The 15,000-nt window shown below is 43.4% G+C and overlaps 1 protein-coding gene across 1 annotated transcript in view; it reads left to right on the top strand.

Moving 5' to 3' along the window:
* Nucleotides 1–15,000, top strand: part of LOC143282274 (fibrillin-2-like) — a 71,494-nt gene that overhangs the window by 28,148 nt on the left and 28,346 nt on the right. The window contains exons 30-45 of the mRNA XM_076587874.1: nt 556–678; nt 893–1,015; nt 1,745–1,870; nt 2,473–2,598; nt 3,882–4,004; nt 5,436–5,609; nt 6,368–6,436; nt 7,265–7,390; nt 8,164–8,289; nt 8,929–9,102; nt 9,872–9,916; nt 10,360–10,485; nt 12,089–12,217; nt 12,739–12,864; nt 13,793–13,915; nt 14,365–14,487. Coding sequence (XP_076443989.1) covers nt 556–678; nt 893–1,015; nt 1,745–1,870; nt 2,473–2,598; nt 3,882–4,004; nt 5,436–5,609; nt 6,368–6,436; nt 7,265–7,390; nt 8,164–8,289; nt 8,929–9,102; nt 9,872–9,916; nt 10,360–10,485; nt 12,089–12,217; nt 12,739–12,864; nt 13,793–13,915; nt 14,365–14,487 — 1,962 coding nt within the window. The remainder of the gene's footprint in view (nt 1–555; nt 679–892; nt 1,016–1,744; nt 1,871–2,472; nt 2,599–3,881; nt 4,005–5,435; nt 5,610–6,367; nt 6,437–7,264; nt 7,391–8,163; nt 8,290–8,928; nt 9,103–9,871; nt 9,917–10,359; nt 10,486–12,088; nt 12,218–12,738; nt 12,865–13,792; nt 13,916–14,364; nt 14,488–15,000) is intronic.

The raw sequence follows: 15,000 nt of genomic DNA, 5'->3' as shown, positions 1-15,000 counted from the left end.
CATTAATGATAATAACAATGCTGTCGAAACTGGTTCAAAGTTTTATACCATACTCAAACACACTTTTTCCTTCTCAGTTTTTTTTTTAATATGCCCCATCATTTTCACATTTTCAATGGCATTGCTCATTCTGGGTCCTCCATACACAGCCCCACGGCAGTCCAGCCAGTACTATACTTGGCAAAATTCTGTAATAAATTCCACTTTGTTAGGAAAATAAGAGCACTCGAAGAAAGAAAATAAAATGCAAAAGAAAATGCGTGTTGACGCGCTCTCCCCTTGAAGAGCAGCCCGAATTTCACACAGAGAAATATGCTGTGACCAGGAGTGATACAATACCATACAATACAATACAGTACAATACAATACAATACAATGCCATACAATGCAGTGGAATGCAATACAATATAATGCAGTGCATTGCAATACAGCACAGCACAGCACAGCACAATACAATACAACACAGCACAGCACAACACAGCACAACACAACACAACACAACACAGCACAGCAGTGGTCAGGATGCGGGCTGTACGGATGGTGGCTGTGTTTCAGATGACGACGAGTGTGAGAACGGGGACTCGAACTGCGACGTGAACGCTGCCTGCATCAACACTCTGGGCTCCTTCAAGTGTGACTGCAAGCCTGGCTACACTGGGGACGGCTTTACCTGCAGAGGTGGGTTGTTGTTGATGGTGGCGGTGGTGGTGGTGTTCGTGTGTGTGTGTGTGTGTGTGCGTGTATGAGTGTGTGTGTGTGCGCGTGTGCGGGGGTGGGGTGTGGGTTCTGTCTGTGTGTGTACGTGTATATATATAATCTTCATCTTCTTTTCATTCTTGTTGTTGTTAATGTTACCATTATCAATATAACGACGACGATGATGATGTTACAGATGTGAACGAGTGTGTACGGGACAACGGTGGCTGCGCGAGGGATGCTGGCTGTGTCAACTTTGCTGGCAGTTTCCGATGCATTTGTGATGAGGGCTTTAGCGGAGATGGATATGAGTGCAGGGGTAAGTATCTTGTAGGTTAAGAATCATTACTGTCAGGGTGCTGTCATTCGTATGTGAGGAAATGGCTTATGGTTTGGTTTTTCTGGAGCATTGTTTTCACATGTAAAAAAAGCAACTTCGGGAAAGTAGTCACTTTACGCCAGAAACAGAGAGAGAGAGAGAGATGTCTTTAAGTGTTCGTGTATGTGTGTGTGTGTGTGAGAGAGAGAGAGAGAGAGTGTGTGTGTGTGAGAGAGAGAGAGACAGAGTGTTTAGGGGGAGGGGAGGGGGGGGGGTCGGGGGGGGGGGGGGGGGGGGGGGTCAGAGGAAAAGGTGCGACCTTATCGTCGTTAAGTTGGCGAAGAATTAAGAATATTCCATAGTCAGCCGCAAGACCTGGACCCTCACGGTGGATCTGGGAAGAAGAATTCAAGCCATGGAAATGAGGTGTTATCGTAAGATAGCAGACTTCAGATATACACTGATCACATCACCAGTTAACGAGTGCACCAAACCATTCAGCAGCACATTGGAAATGCTGACATCAGCTACGCAGGTATGGCCATGAAGCAAGGTTCAGTGGCCTTGATAAAACAGTCATCCAAACAACAATGGAGGGAGGGAGACGGAAGGGAGGACCGATAAAACGCTGGAATGGCAACATTGTAGTCTCTTCTTTGGTGTGTGTGAGATAAACCGAGCCACACACTCATTTCACTGTATTTCCGGTTTCTTTTTGATTTGACGCAGATGTGGACGAGTGCAGTCTTGATCCCGGCATCTGTGAGAACGGCAACTGTTTGAACTTCGCTGGAGGCTACCGGTGTGAGTGCGACATGGGCTTCGCTCCCACAGAGGATGAGAGGGCCTGTGTAGGTCAGTGCACCGTTTTCTTCTTTCTTTCTTTACTTTGGTGTCTTTTTTCATCTTAAGTGGTATAGGACGTGTAAGTGTGTGTGCGTGCGCGCTCGCGTGCGTGTTTGTGATGGGTGTGTGTGTGTGTGTGTGTGTGTGTGTGTGTGTGTGTGCGCGCGCGCGCGCGCGCGCGTGTGTGTGTGTGATGAAAAGGATTAATTAAGCAGTGCAATGAACATTCTACAGGTACTAAATTGCGTTGATTAACAATCAAGAATGAACATTAATACAATAATACCTGTAGCCTAAGTCACACAGCAGGAACACCCATCGAACGTGTAGTACAGGGATCCAGCAGTTCATTTAGTGAAAGAGTGAGTGAGTGTGCGCGTGTGTATGTATGTGCATGAGGGTGTGTTTGTATTTGTGTACAGATGCAGGTACATAATGGTTATGCATGTTTGTGTGCATGTATGTACCTCTTTGTGTGTCTTTTTTCTGTCTTCAGTGTGACCTAATGAAACCATATATTGTCAGACAGTTTCTTCTACTTAGTTACTTGTTTTCAATCCCCGATTGTTCATGAACATGTATGCATGTTTTGATCACTGTTACACCTACAGATATCAATGAGTGCGAGATGTTCCCCAACCTGTGTATGAACGGCCAGTGTGACAACGTGTTCGGCATGTTCCGCTGTATCTGTAACCAGGGATACAAGCTGGACATCACCGGGGGCAACTGCACAGGTGGGTGGTGTACCAGCCAACACTTCCTCTGTTCAAATTCCAGCTGAAAACTCATCTCTTCTGCGAGGCGCTTTCTGTGAATTTTTGATGATTTTTTTTTCATATTTCCATTATTACTTTGAGCTGTTTTCTGTTCTTTGGTGCGTGTGAGTATGGTTGAGTGTGGTTAGTCATTTTCGGACGTGGCTGTGCGTGAACGGGCGATTGGCAGTGCATTGAGTCTAACTTTACTTAGAGAAATGCTGTATACATACAAGTGCCATTCGTTATAGTTGTTAATAGTACTACCACCCTTTTCTTTTCACTGGCTTATTGTCTGTTCTCTACAACGTGATTTAGACATAAATTACATGGGTTCGTTGATTGGGTGAGGGATTGTACGAGGGGCGGGGGAAGTTTGAAACACAAAACAACAACAACAAACAACAGCTAACAGTGGAGTGGAAGGGCATTAGGTTAAGGAGTCATCAGTCACATAACCATTAGAATAAATTTCCGACCTGCCTACTCTTTCCCCTTCACTTGGATACCCCGGGTGTTATGATTAAGGCATGTCTGTGTGTTTGTCTGTCTGTCTTTCTTTCTGGGGAAGCACATGTGGTCCAAAACATCGACACTTATTTTTCAAAGTGAGTCGTATTTCAGAACGTAACATTTCTTTACAGATGTCCTCCATTTTGACAGTTTTACAGACTCGTCAGTCATCTTTCGTGTTATGGCCATGGCTGCATGTTTTTTTCTGAAGACCCGACCTACACGTTGGGTCTGTGCGTATAGGTCAGGCATCTGCTCACCCCCCTCATTCTCTTAAGGCAGACGGAGAGACACACACATGCACACACGCACACGCACACACACACACACACACACACACACACACACAGGTCCTCACGTTAACTGCATTTTTGTCTCAATCTTAATGTTCGCTTGGGTTGATTTAAGTGTTGTACTTGCGTGTGTGTTGCTGTTGTTGTTGTTGTGTTTGTTGCGGTTGTGGTAGTTTAATTTAACGTCTTTTCACATTGGTGATAGGAGACGAATTCATGTGTGCTCCTCTGTGTGTGTGTGTGTGTGTGTGATGGGGAGCGCGCGCGTGTCTGGAAAAAATTGTAGGAAAAGTGTTAGGCATACGGTACGAATGCATGCACTCAAGGCCTGACCAGCGCGTTGGGTTGTGCTGCCGGTCAGGCGTGTGCGTGGCAGATGTTGTTTGTGTGGCATATTTGGTGTTGTCCGAATGCGGTGACTGCCTCATTAAGAAACTGACACTTACCTGCGTGCAGACATTGACGAGTGCTTGAACCCGGACAACTGTCAGTACGGCACGTGCATCAACCAGCAGGGCAGCTACCTGTGTCAGTGCCCCCCCAACTTTGAGAGCAACCCCACCGGCACGGGATGCATCGGTCAGTGCACAGTGATATGCCACACCTGATCCTGTCTCTGTGTCTGTCTCTCTGATTGTATGTGTCTATCTGTCAGCCGGTCTGTATGTATCTTTATCTGTTGGTCTGTCTCTTGTCTCTGTTCCTGTCTGTATCTTCAGGTCTGTATATCTGTGTCTGTGTCTCTCTGTCTGTATCTTGCCTTTGTCCCTGTCTTTCTGCAGCTGTGTGTGTGTGTGTGTGTGTGTGTGTGTGTGTGTGTGTGTGTGTGTGTGTGTGTCCGTCTTCCTGTTTCTCTCTTGTCTCTCCATATGTCTGTACCTTCCTGTCTGTCTATCTGTTGTGGTGTGTGTGTGTGTGTGTGTGTGTGCGTGTGTGTGTGTGTGTGTCCGTCTTCCTGTTTCTCTCTTGTCTCTCCATATGTCTGTACCTTCCTGTCTGTCTATCTGTTGTGGTGTGTGTGTGTGTGTGTGTGTGTGTGTGTGTGTGTGTGTGTGTGTGTCTTCCTGTTTCTCTCTTGTCTCTCCATATGTCTGTACCTTCCTGTCTGTCTATCTGTTGGTCTGTCTCTTGTCCGTATGTCTGTGTCTCTTTTCGTCTGCCTGACTGTTCCCCGCTTATCTCTCCATATATCTTCAGATACATGCAACAAGGCGGACCTTTCATTATGTAACTGTTATTGGTATTTCACCCTTTGAGAGAGCGGCACCCCAGATTTGTGACTGAATGTGCAAACTCGGCCTAGCTTTACTGGTGACCAGTCACTTACTTTACAACTCTGTTCGTTTTGAGGTTGCGAGTTATTTTTTGTTTTTATTTGTGGTTTTATTTTCCACGCTTTTTTTAATTTCAAAATCTGTTTTGGACACCTGTTGTGGTTTTGTGCTCTGGTGCGCGTGTGTAAGTGTGTAGGCATGTTAGTATGTCCGAACAGAATTCTGTGTTAGAAAATAAGAAATGTTTTAATGCTTATGCAGTTTTGTTTTTAGTGCAGTTGATATTTAATGTCAATGTGTGTGTGTGTCTGTAAGGGCCGAGGAACATTTATACATAGGTGTGTGTGTGTGTGTGTGTGTGTGTGTGTGTGTGTGTGTGTGTGAGTTCTATGAAATGCATTTTGTTTTAATCTAAGCCTTATTTACTTGATAGCTTTTATAATCTTAAGTGTGCTGTCGCATTCATATGAACACACTGGATGTTTTCCATTGTCAGATAGCGGTTGATGTGGGGTTTTTTTAAGGCATGTTTATAGTCAACTATGATGTGAGGCGCTTTGAGCAGCATTGGTGCTGGATATCGCGCCATAGAAAAACTATGTATTATTATTATTATTATTATTATTATTATTATTATTACAGAGTAGATGGTACGAGTGCCCCGGTGGCCGTAAAAGGCATGGGACCTCTGACCATTAACCCAGTTCTCACAGCACTGACAATGCCTGGTGTGCAGACAAGCGGGTGGGCAGCTGCTACATGGACGTGCCGCTGTTCGAGTCCCAGCAGCTGGGGGTGTGCAACGACGAGATCGCCAGGGCCGTGTCACGTGCCACGTGCTGCTGCACGGTGGGGCGGGGCTGGGGGGAGGTGCCCGGCTTCTGTGAGCCCTGCCCCAAGAACGGAACAGGTAGGGAGGGACTTGTGGTTGTTGTTGTTATTATTATTATTATTATTATTGTTTGTAGTAAGTAGTAAGTAAATAGTAGTAGTAGCAGTAGTAGTAGTAAGAAGTAGTATTAGCAGCAGTAGTAGCAATAGTAGCAGTTGTATTGTTATTGTTGTTATCGTTATTATTATTACAGGTAGGAGTGTTGTGTTGTTTTGTTATTGTTGTTTTGTATCAATAGTATGAGGTTGTTATAATCATTGTTGTGGTTATTATTATTATTATTATTATTATTAGAAGTAATAGTAATAGCAGTAGTGGTAGGATGTTGTTCTTGTTGTTATTCATTATTGTCCTTATTTATTACCATATCGTTGTCAAGCGCGAGAGCAAACTTATTTGGGTGTATCCTACACAAAGGTTCTTTTATTATTATTGTTTGTTTTTAACTCAGCCCACTTTCGTCATCATCATGAGAAATAGTAGTAGTAGTAGTAGTAGTAGTAACAGTAGTATTAGGAGGAGTAGTCGTCGTCGTACTAGTAATAGTAGTAGTAGTAATAGTTGTAGCAGCAGTGTTATTATTATTATTATTGTTAGGTTTCTTAATGTTTTGACAGATGAAGTTGACTTGCGAGTTTCTTCCAGTTTCGTTCACTGACGTGTGGGTTTATATTTTTTCATCGTTTTGCACTGGCATTTTGGGTTTGTTTCAGTGTTGTTCAGTAACTTTTTTCGTGTTTGGTTCATTTTACATTGGCATGTTGGGTTTGTTTCAGTGGAGCGCAATAACCTGTGTCCTGGAGGCCCCGGTTTCCGTCCGAACCCCTCGACGCTTGTGTTGGAAGGTATCAGTTTGTGTGCGTTTGGGAGGGTTAGGTTGATTCAAGATTCAAGATGGTTTAATTGCATAGGTCTTGGCCCTTTACAAGTGAAGTGAATAGTGCTTATAAAGAAAGAATCAAAAACTTAGATTTTGCTGCCTTCTATCCAGAGCTTTGTGTACAAAGTTAGCAACATTCATCAGTATTATTTTGTTTTCTCCAGCCATCAGTAACGCAAATTTAAACATAGGCGAATGCCTGTGATATTTAACAGGAATGAATTAATTTCGTCCGAATCTCTGGACGCTCGTGTTGGAAGATATCAGTTTGCATGTATTTGGGATGGTTGGGTTGAGAGAGAGAGAGAGGGTTCAGAACTCAGAAATGTTTTAATAGGCCTTGGGCCACAATACAAAAGTACTGGGCTCGGTAAGGGGTCAAAACAAAAGTTCATTACGCGCACACTGCATTTTGGTCAGAGGGAGATAGGAATTGGCAAAATTCTGCAGAAGAAATCCACTCTAGTAGGTACACAAATACAAATGCATGCACTCAAGGCCGGACTAGGTGCGTTGGGTTATGCTGTTGGCCAGGCATCTGCTTAGCGGATGTGGTGTAGCGTATATAATATATGGATTTGTCCGAATGCAGTGACGCCTCCTTGAGCAACTGAAACTGAAACTCACTAACAATGACACACACAAAAACCCGCAAAGTAGAAACAATCTTTTTGGGTTGGGTTATGCTGCTGTTCAGGCATCTCCAAAACGAATGTGGTGTAGCATATATGGATTTGTCCGAACGCAGTGACACCTCCTTGACAAAAGTGAAAGCGATGGCCGTGTGTTGCAGACATCAACGAGTGTGTGGAGGTGAAGGGGATCTGTGAGGGAGGGGAATGCCAGAACACCTTTGGCTCCTACCTGTGCCGCTGTCCCGATGGCTACAGGCTGGATGCGGACAAACATCGGTGTGTCGGTGAGTCAGTCTGTGTGTGTGCCAGGGTGTGTGTGTGTTTGTGTGTGTGTGTGTGTGTCCACGTATAATGAGTGGGTGATGTGAAAACGTGCCGGCAAAAAAACAACAACAACCAAACAGTACACTAATGAGAAAATGGTATGTGTCAATTTGGATTGATTTTCAGTTCCCCATACCGCATCCGCCCACCTGGAGTTCCCTCAGTCCCAGCAAATCACTATGAAACCTTATGTGGTTAAGTCTGTGATTGGTCAACATATATTTCTACAGACTGCAAAGCAGAATAGTCAAATTTGGCAAACAGTATATTTGCTAATAGCACAAACGACAGGGTATGTAAAGCAAGCCTGAAAAAAAAAACAACTGTCTGTGGATGTATGTGTTAGTCACTGCCTGTCGTTGTATGGCACCTGCCAACACTCCCTCTGTTCAATTCCCAGCTAAAACCCCATCCTTTCTGCTCGGAGTTTTTGTTGTTTTATCTCTACACTGTTTATTTGAGTTGTTTTCTGTTCATAGATGCGCGCGCGTGTGTGTGTGTGTGGTTCAGTGTGGTTTGTCATTAACAGGCGTTGCTGTGTATGAACAGGCGATTGCTAGCGCACCTAGTGTGACTTTACTCAGAGAAAGGCGCAATGCAAGTATCAATTATTATTATTGTTATTATCATTAGTAGTAGTAGTATGGTTATAATGGTGAACATGAGTATCATTATCATTATGATGATGATGATGATGATGATGATGATGATGATGATTATTATTATGTTTCAGACATCAACGAGTGTGACGAGCAGCGAGGGATCTGTGGTATCGGGGAGTGCAACAACAAGGATGGCAACTTCAGCTGTATCTGTCCTGACGGCCACATCATGATGCCCGACGGTGTCACCTGCATGGGTCCGTGCCTCACCCCTCATAGCGTCAATACACAGCACTTTGATACTGACGATGACACCACTTCTACTTATGATATTTAATTACACATACTTAACCGTGACCCACTAGTGCAGACTCCGGCAGGGGTCTGACAGTCCAGTCCTGTGCAAACTACTATCATTCCCATTATAATGATAATTGGTCCGTAATTTCCTGCCCTTCCCATCAAAGCGTCAATATGCAATACTTTGATACTGAGGAAGATACTACTTCTACTGATGATAATAATAATGAGAATGATAATTGGTCCGTAACTTGCTATCCAGCCTTGCCCTTCCCATCAAAGCGTCAGTATACAACACTTTGATACTGACGATGATACTACTTCTACTAATGATAATGATAATGGTTCCTTAACTTCCTCTCTGGCTCTGCCCTTCCCATCAAAGCGTCAATACGCAATACTTTGATACTGACGATGACACTGCTTCTGCTAATGATAATGATAATGATGATGGGTCCGTAATTTCCTGTCCGGCTCTGCCCTTCCTATCAAAACATCTACACAGCAATGCTTTGATACTGATAATAAAAAGATCAACACAGCAGTGGCCACCAAAACCTCACCCTTCCAATTCGCACTGACATTTTTTTTTCCAGACATGCGGAAGAGCCGGTGTTACCGTGACTACCTGAACACCACCCTGCCGCCCATAGTGACGGTGTGCGAGCCAGAGGACGCCCTGACGGTGGACGTGACCCAGTTCCAGTGCTGCTGTCTCTTCGGGGTGGCCTGGGGGGCACCGTGTGAAGTCTGCCCTGCGCGCGGTTCTCGTGAGTGCACTCCCACTCTCCTGTCTTCCCGATTCGTCTTCCCCCCCCCCCGATTCGCTGTTATTGAATTGGTGATCCTGATTCACCCATTCCCGATTCGCCTATTTTTTTATTACTAAATTTATTACTACCGATTCGACTGTTCCCAGTTCACGCGCCTCAGTTCTCTTTTTTGGTGTGTGTGTGTGTGTGTGTGTGTGTGTGTGTGTGTGTGTGAGAGAGAGAGAGAGAGAGAGAGTGTGTTTGTGAATGTGTGCGTGCGTGTGTGTGTGTGCGCTTGCACCTGCGTGCACGAATGTGTTTGTGTGCATTTTCTTAGTGTTTGATTTTTGTATTTTGTGTAGGTCTTCGTCGTTGCTGCTGTAAATTATATAGGTCCCAATTATCTTTTTGTTTTCGTTTTCTGTTCCAGTTTCTCTGTTGTCCTTATGCGAATGTTGTTTTAGGTGATGGCGGTTATTTTGCCTTAAAAAAAAAGGTTTTATTATTATTGTTGTTCTGGTGGATGTTCTTTTGACAGGGCATGTTATCCTGAAGCTTTCTGTAACTTTACTGTTCCATTAATTTTGTTTACATACATTGCAAGCTTTTCCTTCATTTACAGAACAGCTACTACTGTCACACAAAAAATCTTCTCAAACCCCGGACATGCTTCTGATTCGGTTTTACACACGCTTTTCATGTCCATGATATTGGAATTTGTAGTTTGGTGTTCTGTATAATCTTGCCGAATGGATTTTGTTTATGATTTTCTTTATTTTGATTTCAGCTGCATACAAGGCATTGTGCGAAGAAGGGCCAATTGCAATCACAGGTATGTTATGAAGGTGATGGAAATACAGGTAGGCATTTCCACGTGGGCGTCATTTTATCCACTGACAGCTGTGCCAGTATAAGTCGTATCTTATATGAATATCAATAGAAACTTTGCCTTGGAATGTGTTAGGTATATTAACAGAAACTGCCTTGGAACGTGATTGAATTTGTTGTAATAAACTCGTAGGAAATTGTTGTATTATCCGCAGTTGATGTTTAACACAATGATGCCTTTGAAAAACGTGTTATCATTGTCAGTGTGTGAACGAATTGAGCAGAATGCATCGTACCAGTCAGACTTGCAATTTCTGCTGTACTTTAAGTATATGCGACAAAAGCACTTATCACTTGTTCGTGTATAAATGAACCAAACTGATTCAAAATAGCTCACACACACACACACACACACACACACAGTATGTATCTTTATGGTGGTTTCAGAGGTGAACGAGTGTGACATCAACCCAGACCTGTGTCGTAACGGTCAGTGTATCGACACGCTGGGCAGCTTCAGGTGTTCCTGCTTCCGTGGCTTTGTCTACAACCCTGTGACTCAGACCTGTGACGGTACGCAAGTTTGTTTGCCCATTGTAACTGAATTGATCACGGGCCGTCATGGATAGTTGTACCTAATACTTACCTGCTTCAGTTTGTATTTTTTGACTCACTTGTGTAAACAAAGTGAGTCTATGTTTTAACCCGGTGTTCGGTTGTCTCTGTGTGTGTGTGTCTGTGTGTCCGTGGTAAACTTTAACATTGACATTTTCTCTGCAAATACTTTGTCAGTTGACACCAAATTAGGCATAAAAATAGGAAAAATTCCGTTCTTTCCAGTCATCTTGTTTAAAACAATATTGCACCTCTGGGATGGGCACAAAAAAAAAAAAAGAAAAAAAAAGAAGCCTAATTATATGCAAACTGCATTTACTGTTATATTTATATTTTTTGTATTCTCTAAACTTGGCACTTTGATCTGATATTCGATCCAACAACAAGAGCAGTCATTATTATCATTTTTTGTTCAAACAGGAACTTCTTTTGCAAAGCATGGAAGTTTTATTTATTTTGGAAACGTTTTGGTGCAGATAATAAAAAAGGGAAATTACTCTGTAATTAATGCTAGGGGACTTAATTTGCTTTAAACTGATCTTTCTCATCTTAAACATTACATTTTGAAATTATACTCAATACATAAAAAGCTTGGATTTTTTTTTAAAGTGTATCACAAGTGAGTCTTGAAGGCCTTGCCTCTCTTGTTTTACTTACCAGTGTTGTAGTTACAAAGTGTGTGCTTATATGGTGTAGTTTCTTTTTTCTTTTTTTTTCATCATGGTGTGTAGGTAACACGGTGTACATTTACATGGTGTGCAGTTATGCAGTGTGTAGAAATATGGTAAGTTTATTTTTGTGTGTAGTTTCATGGTGTGTAGTTTCACGATATATAGTTACATGGTGTGTCGTTACAGGGTATATAGTCACATGATGTGTAGATACATGATAAATAGTTACATGGTGTGTAGTTACATGGTGTGTAGTTACATGGCGTATTGTCACATGGTATGTATTTACATGGCGTGTTGTTACATGGTGTACATGGTGTGTAGTAACATGGTGTGTAATTATATGGTGCACATAGTGTGCAGTCACATGGTGTGTAATCACATGGTTTGTAGTCACATGGTATGTAGTTACATGGTTTACATGGTGTGTAGTCACGTGTGTGTAGCGGCATATATATTGTTACATGGTGTGTAGTCATATGGTGTGTAGTTACATGGCGTGTATTTATATGATGTACATGGTGTGCAGTCACATGTTGTGTAGTTTACATGGCGTGTATTTATGTGATGTATATGGCGTGTAGTCACATGGTGTGTAATTACAAGGTGTACATAGTGTGTAGTCACACGGTGTGTAATCATATGGTGTGTAGTCACATGGTGTGTAGTTACATGGTGTGCATGATGTGTAGTCACATATTATGTAGCTAGCTACATGGTGTGTCGTCACATAACATGTAGCTACATGGTATATAGTTACATTGTGTATAGTTACATGGTGTTGCTACGTGGTGTGTAGTTACATGGTGTGTAGTCATTTGGTGTGTAGTTACATGGTGTGCAGTTTCCGGCGACAATACGTGACGCAGCACGTGCGTGTGTTTTTGCAGATGAGGACGAGTGCCAGCAGCAGCCCGGGCCTTGCATCGGCAACGCCCAGTGCATCAACATGCCGGGCAGCTACACTTGTGACTGTCCTGACGGCTACAGGATCCTACCTGACGGCAGACGGTGTGAAGGTCAGTGTGTGTGTGTGTGTGTGTGTGTGTGTGTGTGTGAGAGAGAGAGAGAGAGAGAGGGGGAGAGTATAGATGTGGATAGTTGTGGGTTGGTGGTGAGGTGATTATGTGTGTGGAACTGGGGAGATATGAATTAATCATTGTATGGAACGGAGGAGATATGAACTAATGATTGTACAGAACTGTGGAGATATGAACTAATCATTGTGCGGAACGGGGGAAATATGTACTAATCCTTGTATGGAACTGTGGAAATATGAACTAGTTATTGTGTGGAAAGGAGGATATATGAACTAATCATTATGTGGAACGGGGGAGATATGAACTAATCATTGTGTGGAAAGATGGAAATATGAATTAATCATTGTGTGAAAGATGGAGATATGCACTCATTATTATAAGGACTAAATAGGGGACATATGAACTTATCATTATGTCAGCGGAACGGGGGAGTTGTGAACTAATCATTAAGTGTAAGTGTTCAGGTATGCATGAACTTACCATTGTATGTTGGTGTTCAGATGTGAACGAGTGTGAGGAGATCGTGGGCATCTGTATGAACGGAGAGTGTATGAACCTGGAGGGCAGCTTCAGCTGTATCTGTGCGCCTGGATTCCGCCTGTCTCCCGACAGAACCACTTGCATTGGTGAGTCTTTGAAAAAATCTTTTTGATTTTTTTTTTTTTACAAACGTACACAAAAAGCGACATAACAAAATTTTATATGTATGCAACGCTCATCCATTTACACATGTTGACAATGCAGTGGATTCGCAAGAACACACCACTTGCACTCGCACCCACCCTACATTTTCTGTACACATTTACACGCCCCATTTCATTGTCTATAAATATTCACTCATTATGAGTATTGGTGAGACTTTCTTCATCGTAATGGTCGGTGTTGTTGTCGTTGACGGTATAGATGTTTGTTTGTTGTTTTTTGTTTTTGTTTTTTTTTAAGTTTAGCCCGTTTTAGCTAATGATGTTATTGACATGGATGCCGATGGCGGTGGTACGTGATATTCAAAGATAATGCTTGTTATAATTGTAGCACAAAATTTCAGATTCGATGATTTTTTTTTTTTTTTTTTTTTTTTGTACTTGTTACTCACGTGTCGCTTTATATTCCTCACAGAAATAGATTTGGAAAGACTGTGCACAGTAGGATATTTGCAGTGTTATACTTCTGTCGTTCGCAAATATTGAAGAAACACATTACGGGTTCCTAAATCAGCCACATTGTGCATAGACAATCACAATCTATAATCACAAAAGCTCAAAAGCTGCTCGGTCGGATTAACTCTCAATTCGTCTGTTAGTGAATTTCTATTAGATAGGTTTGATTTTTGACATAGCGACATAAATGTTGTCTTCAGCCAAATCCAGTTGAAGAAATTCGCTCTTATAGATACATAAATATATATGCATGCACTAAGGCCAGACTAAGCGCCGTTGACTTAAACTGCTGGTCAGGCATCTGCCTAACCGATATGGTGGAGCGTGCCCAGTGGATTTGTCCGAACGCAGTGATGCCTTTTTGAGAAATTGAAACTGAAAAACCGAAACTGTGCAGACACGGACGAGTGCGCGGTACGGCCCGGCATCTGCAGGAACGGCACGTGCGACAACACTGCCGGCAGCTTCCGCTGTCACTGTAACCGCGGCTTCCGCCTCAACAACAGGGGCGAGTGTGAAGGTAAGGGAGGGAACAGGGGGGAGGTGAGGGGCCGGGCTGGGGGGGGGGGGGGTAGGGGGATGGGCTAGGGCCGTTGTCACCCAGTTTGGTGTTTGGGGGGTGGGAGGGCAGGGGGTGGGTTGCGTGCATGTGTGTGTGTGTGTGTGCGTGCTTGTGCGTAAGTGTGTGAGTGTGTATGTTTGTGAGTGTGTGTGTGTGCTTGCGCATGCGTATGAATGTATGTGCATGCGTGTGTATGTGTGTGTTTTTTTTGTATGTGTGAGTGAGTGTGTGTGTGTGTGTGCTTGTGCGTGTGCATGCAAGAGAGAGAGAGAGAGTGTGTTTGTGTGTCGGGGGGTAGGGGGGGTTGTTTAGTCCTCAGAGATTCACACACACACACACACACACACCCACACACACACACACACACACACAAAGGCATATACACTGGTGTGCTTTCTTTTTTTCAGACATAGACGAGTGCCAGTCCATCATCGGAGTGTGTGAGAACGGCCGCTGTATCAACACCCAGGGTAGATTCACCTGTCAGTGCCAGAGAGGATACACCCTGACTGCTGATAACATCTGCATTGGTCAGTGGGCAGTTGGGTAGGGGGTGGAGCTGGTGGGGTGGGGAAGAAGGGTTTCATGGTGACCGCTGGCTTGACTGGTTGATTATTGATTATACTGGTGGCAATAGGTTTTATTTATATTGCGCTTATGCTTAGCCTAATGATAAAGTAAAGAGAAAAAAATGAAAAAGACTCAGAGCGCATTCAGCAACGAATTGAATTTGATTGATCTGATTACTTAGATTGAAGCCGACAGTATGAATTGAGGGTATAACAGCCTTTGCTTCTTTGAAAATAAGACAAGGTAAGGTACTGAAAGCCTGTGTTCTCAGTTCCCTCCCTCCCTCCCTCCCTCCCTCACTCTCTCACCCCCCCCCCCCCCCCACATCACACCGTCCCCTCTCTCTCTCCCTCCCTCCTATTCTCGGCTTCCCTCCCCTCTCTTTACCCGTTCCCTCTTTTTCAACGTTTCTTTCTCGCTTTCTCTCTCTCTCCTCAGCAGTTCTCTCCCTTTTACTACGTTTCTTTCTCGCT

This window comes from Babylonia areolata, chromosome 5, assembly GCF_041734735.1.
Source record: "Babylonia areolata isolate BAREFJ2019XMU chromosome 5, ASM4173473v1, whole genome shotgun sequence".
NCBI classification, from domain to species: domain Eukaryota; kingdom Metazoa; phylum Mollusca; class Gastropoda; order Neogastropoda; family Buccinidae; genus Babylonia; species Babylonia areolata.
This window is presented reverse-complemented; position numbering and strand designations above follow the sequence as displayed.